This window comes from Phyllostomus discolor, chromosome 5 (genome assembly GCF_004126475.2).
Source record: "Phyllostomus discolor isolate MPI-MPIP mPhyDis1 chromosome 5, mPhyDis1.pri.v3, whole genome shotgun sequence".
Classification (NCBI taxonomy): Eukaryota; Metazoa; Chordata; class Mammalia; order Chiroptera; family Phyllostomidae; genus Phyllostomus; species Phyllostomus discolor.
The window spans coordinates 150,421,851-150,437,031 of NC_040907.2; the positions used below are offsets into that span (position 1 = coordinate 150,421,851).

General features: G+C 47.0%; 1 protein-coding gene across 1 annotated transcript; it reads left to right on the top strand.

The window, feature by feature from the left end:
• The first annotated feature begins 11,967 nt into the window (after positions 1-11,967).
• Positions 11,968-14,803, top strand: FRAT1 (FRAT regulator of WNT signaling pathway 1). The gene has a single exon (XM_036027098.1). The coding sequence runs from the start codon at positions 12,636-12,638 to the stop codon at positions 13,467-13,469; it is 834 nt and encodes a 277-aa protein (XP_035882991.1). The 5' UTR covers positions 11,968-12,635; the 3' UTR covers positions 13,470-14,803.
• Positions 14,804-15,181: the final 378 nt, after the last annotated feature.

Genomic DNA, 15,181 nt, shown 5'->3' on the forward strand with positions numbered 1-15,181 from the left:
CATCATGGGCTCTGGAGTTAGTGAGCCTAGGTTCAAATCCTGGCCCCATCACTTCTAGCTATGTGATCCCAAGCAAGTTACTTAACTTTCTGATTTCATTTCATTTTCTGTAGAATCAGGATAATAATAATTCTCAAAGGGGGACTGTGAAGATTAAACGAGATAATCTCTGAAAAGCTGCTTAGCAACAGAGTCTGGCACATTCCAAGACTAGATAAATGTTCAGGTTGTACGATAAATACCAAGAATGCGAAGCACCCGCCCTGGCCAGTGTGACTCAGTTGGAGTGGCCTGTAACCTAAACAGCGTGAGTCTGCTTCCTGGTCTGAGCACATGCCTTAGGCTGCGGGGTCCATCGCCAGTCTGGGCACGTCCAGGAGGCAACCGACCCTTGTTTTTCTCCCTCGAATCCCATTGATGTTTCTCTCACTCCCTTCCTCCCTTCCTCTTTCCCTTCCTCTCTAAAAGTGGTGGGGGGAAATGTCCTCAGGTAAGGATAAAAAAAATTAAAATTAAAAATAAAGAATGCTAAACTCCCTTCTCACATAAGGCTTCTATCTCCATTACTGTGTGATAAGGACCCTACATTACCCTTGTAGTTACAGTTTAATCAGTTACTCTGGAGAGGGGAGTGTTTCTTCTCAAAACCAACGGTTCTCCTGTGACTTCTGATTAAAAGCAAATAACATTGCTGAGTGCTCTAAAATTACACGCCCACCCCAGCTGACAAAACCTCACACCCTGGGTCTGCAAGGGTGTCTCCAGTCCCCTGAAATCATCCTTATTCTGTCTAGGTACTGTTTGTCAGCCTGGTGATAAGCATGGCTGTATAGAAGGAATTCATGGAAGTTCAGAAACTCATCTGGTTTCCAACTACCTGGCTGAACAAAAGGTCACAGAAAAGTGGCCCCTGCCCCCATAGAGTTTATAATAGACTCAGGAGACAAAATGAACACACATTAAGTCACATACAACAGAAGACAGTTTAGAATTGTGGAGGGCTAAGTATCTAAGTGGAGATCAGACTCCTAGGAATTCAGAGGGGTGGGGAAGGGAAGAAGGGCCAGGGCTCTCAGGATGGTTTAAGAGCAAAGGCATGGATTTGAGTCTGCCGCAAATGTCACCGCAAATCCATCTACCTACCAAAACAGACTTCAAGCTTTGGGGGCAGAAGTAGTGTTCTAACCATCTTTGTGTTTCCAAGCCCTATCCTCAATGGAGCGGGGGAAAGATAGGGGGGAAGCTGGGAGAGAAGGAGAAGAAGGAACAACATGAAAGAGAAAGACAGAAAAGGAGGATCTGCCCATGACCCCCACCCCAACGCTATGCCCTCCAAACCTCCACCTCTAACCACACACTCCAACAATGCGAGTGACTGGTGGTCCAGATGAATTGTTCTGTTTTCCACTTTCTTTCTTACTGTTTCCTCTGCTTAAATTAAAACAGGATATTTTGATGCCCACATCAAAATATAAAATTATCATGTACACAGCAAACATTTCTGAGCCTTGCATTTGGACTGATTAGGAATGTGGTGAGGGTGTCTACTGAACACTTTTTTTTAAAAAGACTAAAAATTTAATGGTTCATTTCTTGTCAAAATGGCCAATAGCCCCACCAAAATATCACTTCCTCACGTGTAATATCCACTTCCCCTTTCTTTGCCAACTGAATTGTGCTTGTTATGATAAAGTCTTTGAAACCATGTCTTTAATGGCTTTCTCATCATCTGTTCATATTTAGGTATATGCTCACTTCAGCAGCATATATATTGAGAATAGAGACATCTTGCCTTTTGCAACAGCATGGGTGGACCTGGAGACTGTTATGTTAAGTGAAATAAGCCAGGAGGTGAAAGACAAATACCATATGATCTCACTTACATGTGGAATCTAATGAACAAAACAGAAACAGAGGCATGGACACATAGAACAGACTGACAGCCGTCAGGGTGGGGGTGGGGAAACTAGATGAAAGAAGGTGAAGGGATTAGCCAAAGCACATACATGCATAACTCATAGACATCCACAACAGTGTGGGGATGGCCAGAGGGAAGGGGGAGCAGAGAGAAGGGGGCTGGGTAGAGGAGGGCAAAGGAGCGTAAAATGGGGACATCCATAATAGTGACAACAATAAAAATAAAGAAAAAATAAAAAAAATAAAATAAATGATTACAGAAGGAAAAAAGAAAAATATTTAGCTCTTTTCTGTTTGTATTGTTTAATTACACAAGTAATACACAAAGGCACAAAAAAAATTTCACCTGACCAGCATAGCTCAGTTGGTTGAATGCTGTCCTACAAAGTGAAAGGTCACCAGTTTGATTCCCAGTCAGGGCACAGTTCTGGGGTGCAAGCCAGTCCCCGGTTGGGGGCACTCAAGAGGCAACTGATAGATGTTTCTCTCCCGTATCGTTGTTTCCCTCCCTTCCCCTCTCTCTAAAATAAATACGATCTTTTTTTTAAAAGTTCAAATACAGGTAAAATCTTTTGTACCACTCCTCCATTGCTAGTTCTAGAGAGCCACTATTTTCAATTTGATATGCATCTTTTTTCATTTCCCTCACCCTTTTCCTATTTTTTTGATCATGTTGTCTCTACAAACACACTTATTCAACAAATATTTATTGAGTGCTTACTATGTGCTAAGCCTGGAAATACAGCATAAGCAAACAAAGTCCCTCTCTTGTGGCATTACGTTTCTAATGATAGCATACATACACACTAATAGTACTTTATTTTTCTTTATTTTTAGATTAAATAGTGACACACTATACATATTACCTTATACGTGGGTCTTGGTGATCCTTCTGTGTTAGAACACTGACAGCCGTTATTCTTTTGAACTGCTGCGTAGTGTTCCACACTACAGACGTTCCCTGGTTCATTTAATTCATCCCCTCCAGTTGCGCATCTAGCTTTATGTCAACCTGGGTTGCAATCACTGGAAGCTGACCTTGGCTAACAGAAACTGGACTTGCTGAAAGGATACTAGGTTAAAGAACTGGCAGAAAAGAAGGGGTCTAGGGACTCAGAATCCCCACCAAGGTCACACCATTCACTGACACTTGACTTTCGGCACAGTAACCCTCACAGGTCCTTGGGTCTCTGTGTCACTCCCTGGGGAAGCAGAGGCACGGGGAAGAACATCGGGCTGGGCCTAGGTAGTATGCTCCCCCCCACCCAGGGGAAAAGCCAGAAGGAAAGCTGGGTCTTCCACCAAAGTGGGAAATTACCCCCAAAAGGGGAGAAAAGTTGAAGGACAAAAGTGTGCTACAAATTATTCCTAACTGTTTGTTTCCTGGGGCACCTGTTTATTCTGGGTTGGGGCAAAGCTTAACCCTTTAGTCTCCTTCAGAGACACCAAAGACTAACATCTGTAGTGTGCCGTCAGCTGAAACAAGAAAACCGTCTTCAGCTTTGCTGTGAAATCTACTGCAGGGGTGGCTGCCACAGGGTGAGAGCATGGGGGAGACAACTCATTGAGGCTAAGGGAAGAGGAGCCCATTCTGTGCAGCTAAAAACGACTGCGTTCCAGGCTGCAGCACCCAGGCAGAACTCTGGGGGTCATCTTCCCCAGCCGGGAGAACAAGCTGAGGAGCAGCCAGTCCACCAGGCGAGCAGGGAACGGAGAAAAGGAGGGACTAGAAGCACCAGCATTTGTGAGCGGGATTCACCATCTGTCAGGCACTGGCACAGAGCCCGTGCTGGGACTAAAGGGTTGACTGAGCCCTGAAGCCTACCCTCAGAAAGCTTAGACATAGCTGGAGAGCAAGGGGACCAGGCTGCCTGGGCTGCAACAGAGGCAAGGACCAAATTCTCTGAAAACGTGAAGTTATTTCAAAGCAGCCAGAAGGTGGTATTGAGTCTTACAGGATGTGGTGGAAGGCCGACAAACCCACCAAATCATTTAGAATTGGAATCTTTCTGGCCCTCTAATCAGAAACACCCAGACCTCAGGTCAGGAGGCCCCAGGTGATGATGTTTCTTTCTTTCTTTTCTTTTTATTTTTTAATTTATTGATATGGGGGGGGGGAGAGAGGGAGAAAATTATTGTTCCACTTATGTTTGCATTCATTGGTTGATTCTTGAACCCACAACCCTGACGTATCGGGATGACACTCTAACCAAATGAGCTAACCGGGCAGAACTGACGATAAGTTTCAAAGCGGCAGCACATGCGATGTTCGGGAATGAGTGGTACATAATGACTCACTGTGTTGAGGGTTATCCCCACGGTCATGTGAGCTGAAGCATGGATGGATCCTTTCTTTCTGCCACTATAACCCATTCTCATAGAGGGTATTTTGGTACAGAGAGAAATTTTGCATCTAAGTCTTTATAGCTATTAGGAAGTAGGGTAAAGGTCAAGAAAGGCCCCAAGCCTTCCCCTCCTTCTCTGTCCTCTACGCAGGAGCCTTCAGAGTCAGCTTCCAAGAGTTTCCCATTCAAAATCAGAAAGTAAAGGAAATTGTCCTTCAGCCCTTTTTAGGCCTCCAGTCATCCCCACCCACAGAATCCCTCTTCTTTCAAAAATGTGGGAAGTGAGGCCCTGGCCAGGTAGCTCAGTTGGTTAGAGCATCGTTCCCAGGCATCAAGGCTGCGGGTTTGATCTGTAGTCAGGGCACATACAAGAAACAGCCAATGAATGCATGAATAAGTAGAACAACAACTCTCTCCCTCTCTCTCTCATGTCAACAAATTTTAAAAAATTAAAAAGAATATAGGAAGTAAGAGCTGCTTTGCTCATTTACTTACACTTCCCTGTGAATTAAATCCAAGGTTACCTCTTCTGAAATATGAATTTAAAGGACCATTTCTAATTGTGAAATAAAGGCTTGTCACCTAGTTAAAATAACTTCACACAGTCATTTGGATTGAGAAATTTGAAAGCCTTCTGGGGACTCAATGATTGCGTCTCAGGTTACCACTTTACGTTTGCTGCACGTCTAGATTTGTTGGTGTGATTGATTATGCTGTTGGCTTCTCCCACTAGACTGCAGGCTCTGTGGGTTAAGGACTATATTTGGTTTTGCTTAACCAACTATTTTTTAAATGAATAAAGAACAAATGAATCAAATGAATCAAAGAATAAGTGAAACAATGAGGCTACTTGGGCCCTACGGAAAGACTATATGCTGTCTCTACTGGACTTAGGTTTTTGTTTAGACGCATCCAGCATCTCTTTAGATGCATGCTCCCATTTCCTCAGTCCATGCATTTTGGGTGGGACTGACCCTATCTCTGGCTATAGGGGTGGGCAAACAACTCAGGCCTGGCTAATCAAAGGACCTTCTGGGAGCGAGGAACTTACAGTCTAAAACAGTCCAAGTGTAGATGACTATAGTATAATAAGTACAGTATGCAGTAGGAGCCCCACCAGGCAACTGAATGGGGTGGGAAGGCAGAAGACAGGAGAAACCACTGCCTACTGGGGAGAGCAGAGAGAACCTCATGGGGGAGGTTTGTAGCTGGACTAAGACTTCAGTGGGTGGAGTCATTCTCTGCACAAAGAACAGGACCAAACACAGGGATACAGGAACATGTACGAAGTGTTTGAAAGCTGGCAAGTGCCCCGTCTCACAGGAGCAAAGGTCTTCTGTGGGGGTGGAGGACAAGATAAGGTTGGAAGAGCGGACCAGGGCCAGGCCTCTGAGAGTTGTGGATTCTGTGTTAAGGAGCTGAGGGTTTTACTCAGGAGGCAATGTGGACCTATTCAGAGTGGGGGTGGTGGGTAACCTGAGTAGGGTTGGGCATTAGGAAGTTGATCTGCCAGAAGAGTGGATTAAAGGGAAAGAGGCTAGGGCCCAGCCAAGGAAACATGAAGGGCATTGGCAATGGGACCAGAAATAGGGCATGACTACTGGCAGAGGCGCCGAAGGAAAGAATCAGCAGGCCTTGGGGAATAAGAACCAGGCAGAGTTCAAAGACCAGACTGCAAAGCCCGAGTAACAGCATCTGGGAGTGGTTTGAAAACGGCAGGTTCTGACATCCACCAAAACCAAGTTTGAATCCTAGCTCTGGCACTGGTAGTTTGTATCATCTTGGGCAAATTTTCTCATCTCTGTGAAAGGAGATAATACCTAACTCAGAGGTTATTATAAAATTAAAGGAAGTAATATCGGTAAAGCCCTTTTCAGGGTGCAGGTGCCAAGCATAGAGTTAAATACTCAATACAGTTCATGAGTCTTTAGGATTATGCAAATGCTCTGAAATTAGATTATGGTGCTGATTGTACAACTTTGTAAATATGCTAAAAACCAATTGAATTGTAAATACATGGGTGAATTTTATGGTATGTAAATTATATCTCAACAAAAACAGCTTTTTAAAATAATCAATATGTAGTAGGTACTATTATCATCTGCTTCAGTTCGTCCTCGGAGTACTTCTCATAGGCCTAATTGACATTGCTCTCCAAACCATCCGTGTGGATTTTCTGATTATTAGCATTGTCTTTTAAAAGTTCCTTGTTGGCCTAAACAAGATAAGAAAGAATGTTATTTCTTTCTCACATAAATGTTATTTCTTTCTCACATAGAAGAGATAGAGAGGTAGGCAGTCTAGAACTGTATTTTGTCTGCAAACATTGTTTGAGATTCCTTCAAGTCCACTGCGGTCTCATGTTTTAATATGGCTGCTGGAGCTCTAACTATTACATCCTCATTCCAGGCAACACAATTAAAGAAAAAGAGAAGATCTTGCTTTCAAAAAGTACCACACAGCACTTCACATTTACAACTCATTGGCCAGAATTTAATCACATGGTCCCATCTAGCTGCAAGAGAAGCTGAGAAATGTGGTCCCGTGGCTCTGGTGCTGCTGCAACTTGGGGCTTATTGAAGGGGAGAACGGTAATTGGGAGACAAACAGCAACCTCGTTATAGCTACTGTTTAGCAAAGGGAGGCAGGCTACCTCGGGAGTGCACCTGAAACCAATATAATATTGTATGCCGAGTGTAATTAAAAAATTTAAAAAATGATTTTTTCAGATTTTATTTATTTATTTATTTATTTTTAGAGAGAGAGGGGAAGGGAGGAAGAAAGAACGGAAGAGAAGCATGGATCAATTGCCTCCTACACACCCCCAAGCGGGAACCTGGCCCACAACCCAGGCATGTGCCCAGGCCGGGAATCAAACCAGCGACTCTTCGGTTCACAGGCTGATGATGCTCAATCCACTGAGCCACACCAGCCAGGGCTAAAAAATGATTTTTAAAAAACAGAGGCAGAATACAAAATAATATGTAAATACATAAAATATCTTTGAAAAGAATACACAGGAAATGATAGTATAATTTGTTTCCAGGGAGGGAAACTGTGAGGCTGGTGACAGAGATGGGGCCGGGGGGGGGGGGGGGGGGGGGGGGGGGGGGGGGGGGGCGGGGGGGACTTTCATGTTACTCATTTTGACCTTTAGAATTCTGAACCATGTAAATGTATACCTACTCAAATAAATAAAAGCAAAATCTTTAAAAATAGTGAATTATGCTACTGGACCATGTCTCCTGATTTCTAATTCTGTTGACACCAGCACTGTCCCAGGCATCCAGACAGATCTGAGACTGCCTTCTCTCGACACCCCAATCACTCTGCAAGTTTGTGCATCGACTTTTCCATTCCCACTACCACTCTTTGGCAAAGGCAGTGCAGACATTCCTGCAGCCCCAGAAATGGGAGCACTAATTGCATCAGCCTATATGGGATTATCTAATAGTCGCTGCAAAGATATTCTACTGATGTGACCATTTTGTACCTATGATCAACATGCAACAGGCTTTATGGGCCCCTTGTCTTTTCATCTCTTCGTTTGTTGTTCCTGTTCTAATGGTAGACCTCACTGGGCCTAGCGGAGCAATCAGAGAGGCTCTCAGCCCTTCGTTTCCAATGATTCTCAGAACTACTCCAGAACACATTTCAAACAATTCCTCGAAACAAGTGCTAGTTTCCTGGGGCTGCTGTAACAAATTACCACAGATGTGGTGCTTTGAAATGACAGAAATTTATTCTCTCATAGTTTTGGAGGCCAGAAGTCTGAATTGTTCAGCAGGACTGGTTCCTTCTTGGGGACCCAATGGGAAAAAGCTGTTCCGTGCTCTCAGCTTCTGGTGACCACTGGCCGTCACTGGTGTTTCACGCTGGTGGCAGCGCCACTCCAGTGTCTGCCTCTGACAGACACGTGGCAGTCTCCCTCTGTGTCTCTGTGTCCAAATCTTCTTTTCATACCAAGATACCCGTGCCTGCACTGGGGCCCACCCTAACCCAGTTTGACCTCAACTGAACTTCATTATAGCTACAGAGACCCTAAAGATCACATTTACAGGTTCCCTGTGGACAGAAATTTAGAGGAAATCCGTTTCAACTCGGGGCCCTACTCAAGCCTCCACCTTTGGGACTGCATTCCTCTAAACCTCCTCCCAAACCTTGAGTCCTTTCTACTTTCATAAGTAGCAAAATATTCCATGCTGCTACATCAGAGTTAGCCCAAAGCCAGTTAGTTAACTACCCAGATACAGACCACCTGATCCTAAAAACCTGTTCAACGGCCTGGTTGAACCCTATCAATAGCCTCAAGACACTTTCTACCCTGTGTTCTCCACCCTCTCAACAGCCTCAGAACATTTTCAGTTTCTGCCTTCAGGTTTCCAGCCTTCTCCAGCTACTCTACTGAGAGGTGTTTAATACCTCATTAGCACCTCTTTGCATCTCAGTGTGAATCCCCTAATCTCTTCAATTCTCTCGGCACAAATCCCCCTTCTCCCACCAGCCTAGCTCCAAAAGCCTTCCTATCTGGGAGCTGGGAGGTAACGAAGGAATTCCTAAAGGCGCCAGCCTGTGTCTGCCTTGCCGCTCTGTTCCTGTGGCCCACAACCCTAGGGGATGCTGCTAGCCTCTAAAGACATCGAGCCTCATTCCTGCCATCCCGTTGGAAATCCTCCACAGTGGGCAAGAATTCCATCAACCCACAGCAGGCTGTCTACATCCTTTCCACACCAGAGAGTGGGCCCACATAATTCCCTTGCCAACTGGCCAACAGGGTGTATACTTCCTCCCTTCCTTCCCACTAGTCAGCCCTCGGGCCCCCGTGCCCTAGGCAGTTCTAAAGGAAGTCACAAAATGAATCACTTCTTTTCTGTAGCTTATTTTTTTTCTAACATTTTATTCTCAACATTTTCAAACAGTCAACACAAGCAAGGATTTGATAGCAGATTACCCTATTACCCAACACCTAGATACTACCATTATGTTTGAGCATTTAGAAATTGAGACCTGCTTCACATAGCATTAAAGTCACTTTAAAGTGAATTTGAAAAACCATAGACACTCCATGTTGCAGATGTCAGGCCACAAAAAGGTCAGCAGGGCACTTCACACTCTCCCGGTAGCAGACTCTGAACTGGAGCAGCCTAGGAGATGAACTCTTCTGAAGAAAACCCACATTCTAAAGGAAATAACCCCAGACCCTTTTATTACATGAATGGCTGGCCCAGCTGCCTTTCCCAAGTTTCTGGTACCAGAATTCTGCCTATGATCCGTTCTCTGTCCCTGGGGCAGGACTCCGAAACAGAAATCTGTACTTGCTATGTGTAGCGGTACTCAGCGAGCATCTGGGCTTCCCTGTACCCCAGCCCCCTGTGCCCACTACACCTAACCAAAAACTGACTTCCATGTGTCTTCTAATCCAGCACAATTCTGGCACTATGGTGGATGTGGGGGGTAAAAATGAGAACGGAAGGGACTCAGACTGAACTTCAGTGGGTGCAGCACAGTGGGAATTCACAGAGCTCCTGGGAAAGCAGGGGTGTGCTCCATAACACTCATGAGGGTGAAGACCCCTCCCCAGATAAAATGTATGATGAAGTGGGAGACTGGGACAGCGCCCGACCCCCGGGGGCCTGTTCCCTCTGCTGCCTTGTTGGCCCAGTGTAACTTCATCAGGGGAGCTGCCCAATGTGATATGAGCAGGCAGCAGGATGCAGAGCTGGAGAGGTCCCCTAAGCAAATGCCCTGGTAAATGAAGAGTGGTTACCAGGCCGCACAACAGAGGGATTGAGTGAAAAGTCCAGGAATAGGAAATTAAACCAGGCCAGAAGCATATTCTTGAATCAACAGACAATGTATTTGAACAAAAACGCTACCTCGAACATTGTGCTTCCCAACCATTCAGATGACTGTGAGTTGAAGACAAAACACGTGAGGTAGAATGGTTCTTTGAAGACATTAGTAGTCTGAGTTCCAAAGAAAGGTTTTCTTGTGAGGCATGCAGGGCAACTGGGTTGTCAGCAAGCTCTTTCTCTCCCCAGCTAGTCAGGCCAGCAGCAATAAGATCAACAATAATAAATAAATGTACTGAATATGAGAACATCCCTCTGGTTAGTGTGTTGATGAGAAAACAGGACTTTGAAATCATTGATAGCAAATTTCAAACAGAACATGACCACATGGAGAGACTGTGTCCATGACACCAGCTCAGGAATCATTGGAATGGAATGGAATGGAAAGAATGACTGAGTTCCAGCTACAAAGAAGAGCTACATGTTGCATCATCACGACGGGCTAGAACATGTGATGTCTTCACTGGAACTAGTAAAACTGTTTACCAACAAAAAATGAAAAACAAAGTGAATTATAAAGTGTACACTTCAGTGTGTTTAGTACATTTGCTCTGTTGTATAAACATGATCGCTGTCTAACTCCAAAACATTTTCATCAGCCCAAAAGAAACCCCCTACCCATTAACAGTCCTAATTTCCCTCTGCTCCCATCCCCTGGCAACCACTAATTTGCCTTCTGTATCTTCAGGTTTGTCCGTCCTGGAAATTTCATACAAATGGAATCATGTAATATGTGACCTTTTATGTATTCTTTTAAATTAGCATAATGCCTTCAAGATTCATCCACGCTACACTAGTACTTCATTCCTTTTTATGGTGAATAATCTTCTGTTGCATGAATAGACAACATTTTATTCATCCATTTATTAGCTAAGGGACACTGGGGTTGTTCTACTTCTGGGCTATTACAAATAATGTTGCTAAGAAGATTTCTGTACAAATTTCTGTGTGAACATGTTTTCAGTGATCTCAGGTAGGAACCTAGGAGTGGAATTGCTGGGTCATACAATAACATTAACATTTTACATGTATGCTTTATCATAGACCTACCCACTCTTACCCACTCTTCTATCCATCTCATTTTTGTGCACTCAAGAATTGAAAACCTTAATATACCTCACCCCTAAACTCATCAGCATGTCTATTAACCAGAACTTAGTATTTGTTTACAGCTTTTTCATGTACAGTTTACAAGCGATAAATACAATGAATTTTAACACATGCATGCACTGTAACACCCGTACAGCACTACCAAGATAGAGAACATGACCACCACCCTAAAGTTCACTCAGGCCTTTTCTAACTCAGTCCTTGCCCTGACTCCACCCTCGCCAAAGGCAATCAGTCTCCTGATTTTTTTCCCCACCATAAATTAATTTTTCCTGTTCTGGAACTTTATATAAACAGAATCGTGTGGTACGTGCTCTTTTTTTCTCTGGCTTCCTTTTCTTATAGTGCTGTTTTTGAGATTCACCCATGGATTGCATGTAACAATACTTCCATCCATCTTGTTGCTAAAGAGTATTGTTATATTGTGTATGTGCCATAGTTTATTCATTCACCTGTCACTAAAAACTTGAGCTGTTTCCAGTTTATGGCTTTTATTAATAAAACTGCTATGATTATTTGCCTATAGGCATGGATGCAAATCTATGTTTTTACTTCCCGTAGGTAAATATCTAGGATTGGTATTGAATCATAGGATGGGTGTATGTTTAAGTTTTCTTTTATTTTGATTTCTTCTTTTATTTATTTTTAAATTTTAATCTTGTGTATTCTATTACGGTTGTCCCAATTTCCCTCCCGTTTGCCCTCCTCCATCCCGCCCCACCCCCTGCTCCCACAGTCCATCCCCACCGCGTAGTCCATGTCAAATGCCAGACAAATGCCTATCCTCAGTCCTTATCCTCTCCATCCTCGCCTCACTCTCCCCGTTGTGACTGCCCAGACGCGGGCACCCGCGACCTCAAAAGCGCAAATGACAGAACCATATGAGTTGACAGGCTTAGAGGAGGAGAGTGGGTGGGCGTGTGAGTGTAAGTTGTAGGTGTTGTGTGTGGAAGAAACCAACAGAGTCCACGCAGGTGTCCATCGGCCAGAAATTCCAATCACTCCCGCCTAAAAGAGCGAGGAGCAGCTCCCCATTGCACCCTCGCAGACAGTATTTAAGACTGTGCAGCTCTGAGGGAGCAAGGCTCCACGTGGGACCCGTGCCCAGGGGCGCCCCGCCCCCCAATGGTACCGTGCACCCCGGCCCCGGCACAGTGGTTGGGTCCAGCTGCAACGTCACCCATTGTTTACAAATCAACCGAGCCGGTAGGATTCCGGCTATTACTGCTGCAGCGCGCGGCACAAGTGCCTGGCGGTCTCAGGCTTCCGTGTCTGCCCCAGCCCCAGCCCCGGCGCCAGCCCCAGCCCAGCCCTGGCCTCCGCTCCGCACCCCGCTCCGCACCCCGCTCCGTCGCGGCCCACAGAACTGCCAGCAACGCCCGCGAAGCTTCCAGTGCCCAGGCTGGGGGACATGCCGTGCCGAAGGGAGGAAGAAGAGGAAGCCGGCGAGGAAGCGGAGGCGGACGAAGAGGAGGAGGAAGGCAGTTTCCTCCTGCTCGAGCAGTCTACGAAGCTGGGCAGCTCGAGCGAGGTGGACCAGCTGGTGACCCAGATCGGCGAGTCGCTGCAGCTGAACGCAGCGCAGGACAGCCCTGCCACCCTGTGCATGTCCCCGGGGCCGCCGTTGCCGCCCCCGGCGGCAGTGTGGGCAGACAAGGCCGGGCCCCCCGGTCTGCCGCTGCTTCTCCCGCCTGCGCCGGCGGAGGCGGTGGGCACAGCACCCCCGGGGGCCCTCCGCTGCGCCCTCGGGGACCGCGGCCGCGTGAGAGGCCGTGCTGCGCCGTATTTCGTGACAGAGCTCGCTGCAGGTCACAGCACCCTGTCCCCATTGCCCCCTCAGTCCAGCCTACATGGGCCTTCAGGAGACGACAAGCGAGGTGCCCCAAAGCAGCTGTCCGGGCCGTGCCGACGGGGATGGCTGCGGGGGGCCGCCGCCGCCCGCCGCCTGCAGCACCGACGTGGGCTCCGGACGGAAGTCCACGGCGTTGAGGACGACGACGACGACCCGCATCGGCTCCTACAGCAGCTGGTGCTCTCGGGGAACCTCATCAAGGAGGCCGTGCGGAGGCTAAAATCGCCACGGCCGCAGCCACACCGAGGTGTTCCCCAACGCCCGCTCCCGACGCCTCCCACGGCCGCAGCCCAGGAGACTGCGTCGCCCCCCAGCCCTCGCGCCGTCTGCAGCGACCCCGGAGGAAGCGCGCCGCTCAGAACTGGCGACGGCGTTCCTGTGCCGGGCAGCTAATGCCCCAGGAGTGTTCGCTGCGCCAGCCTGCGCCGGGAGGACCAGGGGATTCTCCAGAGGGCTGCATCTTTACTCAGACTGATGAACTCACACTTCCGAAGCGGGAAAATAAGCTAAGGACAAGGAATCGAAACATTGCCGATGTTTTCGCGGGGAACTGAGGTCAAGGGCCCTGATGTTGAAAAACAGGACTCAGTTGGCCCTATGTAAGGCATATTACAGAGCGCACCCCCAGCTCACAGTCAATAGGACTCCTTATTTGGCGTGACCATTCTCGGAGGCACCCCGCAGCCTCCCCGGGCCTCCAGCCCGGCGACCATGTGGCCACAGTTCGTGCTTCTCGGGATCGCCATGCTCCCTAAGGACGAGGATGAGCCCAGTTACTTGTTTTACGTTTTCAGGGTTGGTTCCTGACTCACTTTGGGGGGAGGGGAACATGAGTAGATGATCATTTCAGGGAGTACCTCAAACTACCACTCTTGAAAATTTACAACACTTAAAAAAAAAACTATTTTGTGTCTTTTGGGGTGCTGATTCTTAAAACCCACGGTACCATGAAAGGACCTTTTCTCTGTCCCTGCTTTGTAACTGGCTGCGGTTCCCCCAGTGGAGGGGAAAGCCGCGGTGTGTCTAGGGTGGGGATGGAGGTGGGCGGTGCAGTGCTGGAGTCTCCTGAGGACAAGCACACAGCCACCCGCCGCGGTGCAGGGAGGCGGGGGTGTGCTGGGCGCCGGCACCTCCAGCGGCCGCCGCACTCTGGGCTTTCATGGAAACAGTCCAAAGACGTGGCCTCGGGTCCCTCCTCTCCCCCTCAGCTCTGCTGTTTTACCCAAGAGGGTGGTGCTGGTGCTCCTGGGGGCCCTGTCGGGGGGCTGGGGAGACGCCACGTGACGGGCACTCCAGGGACACCCAGCCTCACACAGCAGCTTATAATGGGCTCTCCAGGGCCATTTGCAATAACAGCTGCAATTCCCCGGGTAGACGGAGTTGATTTCCTCCCTCTGCCCCTCCCCCAGCCATGCCAGCTCGCCTTTGTAAGTGAAGGAAACCGAGTAGAAAATGTGACCCTCCAAATGGAGAAGCTGCACACTTTGCCATTGTAAACCGTGGTGAAGTTCGTAACATACTGTTCACTCACTCTGAGGGACTGAAAACCGGTTAGTTGGTGTTTTAGTTTTATAAGATTCAATGGCCTGTTCATCATCCAGATGTGGCTATTGACATATCTACACTTCGTGCTGGAGTGTCTGGAATTGCAGCCATCCTGATAATAGGATTTTAACTTAACTAAAATATCTGTTTTCAATAAATGTGTTATGTTTCTTGTTTGCTTTTATTTTATACTTGCTGTCTGTGGGAAAGATGCACAGTACACATTTCTCTGATCTCCATAAACATGAAAACACTTGAAATCTTTGTCAGCCCAGCTTGCAGATGGTAATTAGAGTGTCTTTGTGTCTGAGCAGCTCACTAGTTAGACAGGGTCTGCTTGGGGTGTGCATTGGTGCTGACATGAAATTATATGAAAGTGAGGTCAGGTTTTAGACCAATCTCTTTCACCAAAACCCAGATGTCCAACCGTTTGGTGTCTCTGGGCCACACTGGAAGAAGAAGAGTTGTCCTGGGCCACACATTAAATACACAAACATTAGTAAAAATGATGAGCAAAAACAAAATGGTTTTAAGTAAATTTTTGTGCTGGGCCACATTCA

What these genes read in the sequence shown, in the direction of transcription:
- FRAT1 (XM_036027098.1), top strand. Translation starts at nt 12,636, where the DNA reads ATGCCGTGCCGAAGGGAGGAAGAAGAGGAAGCCGGCGAGGAAGCGGAG.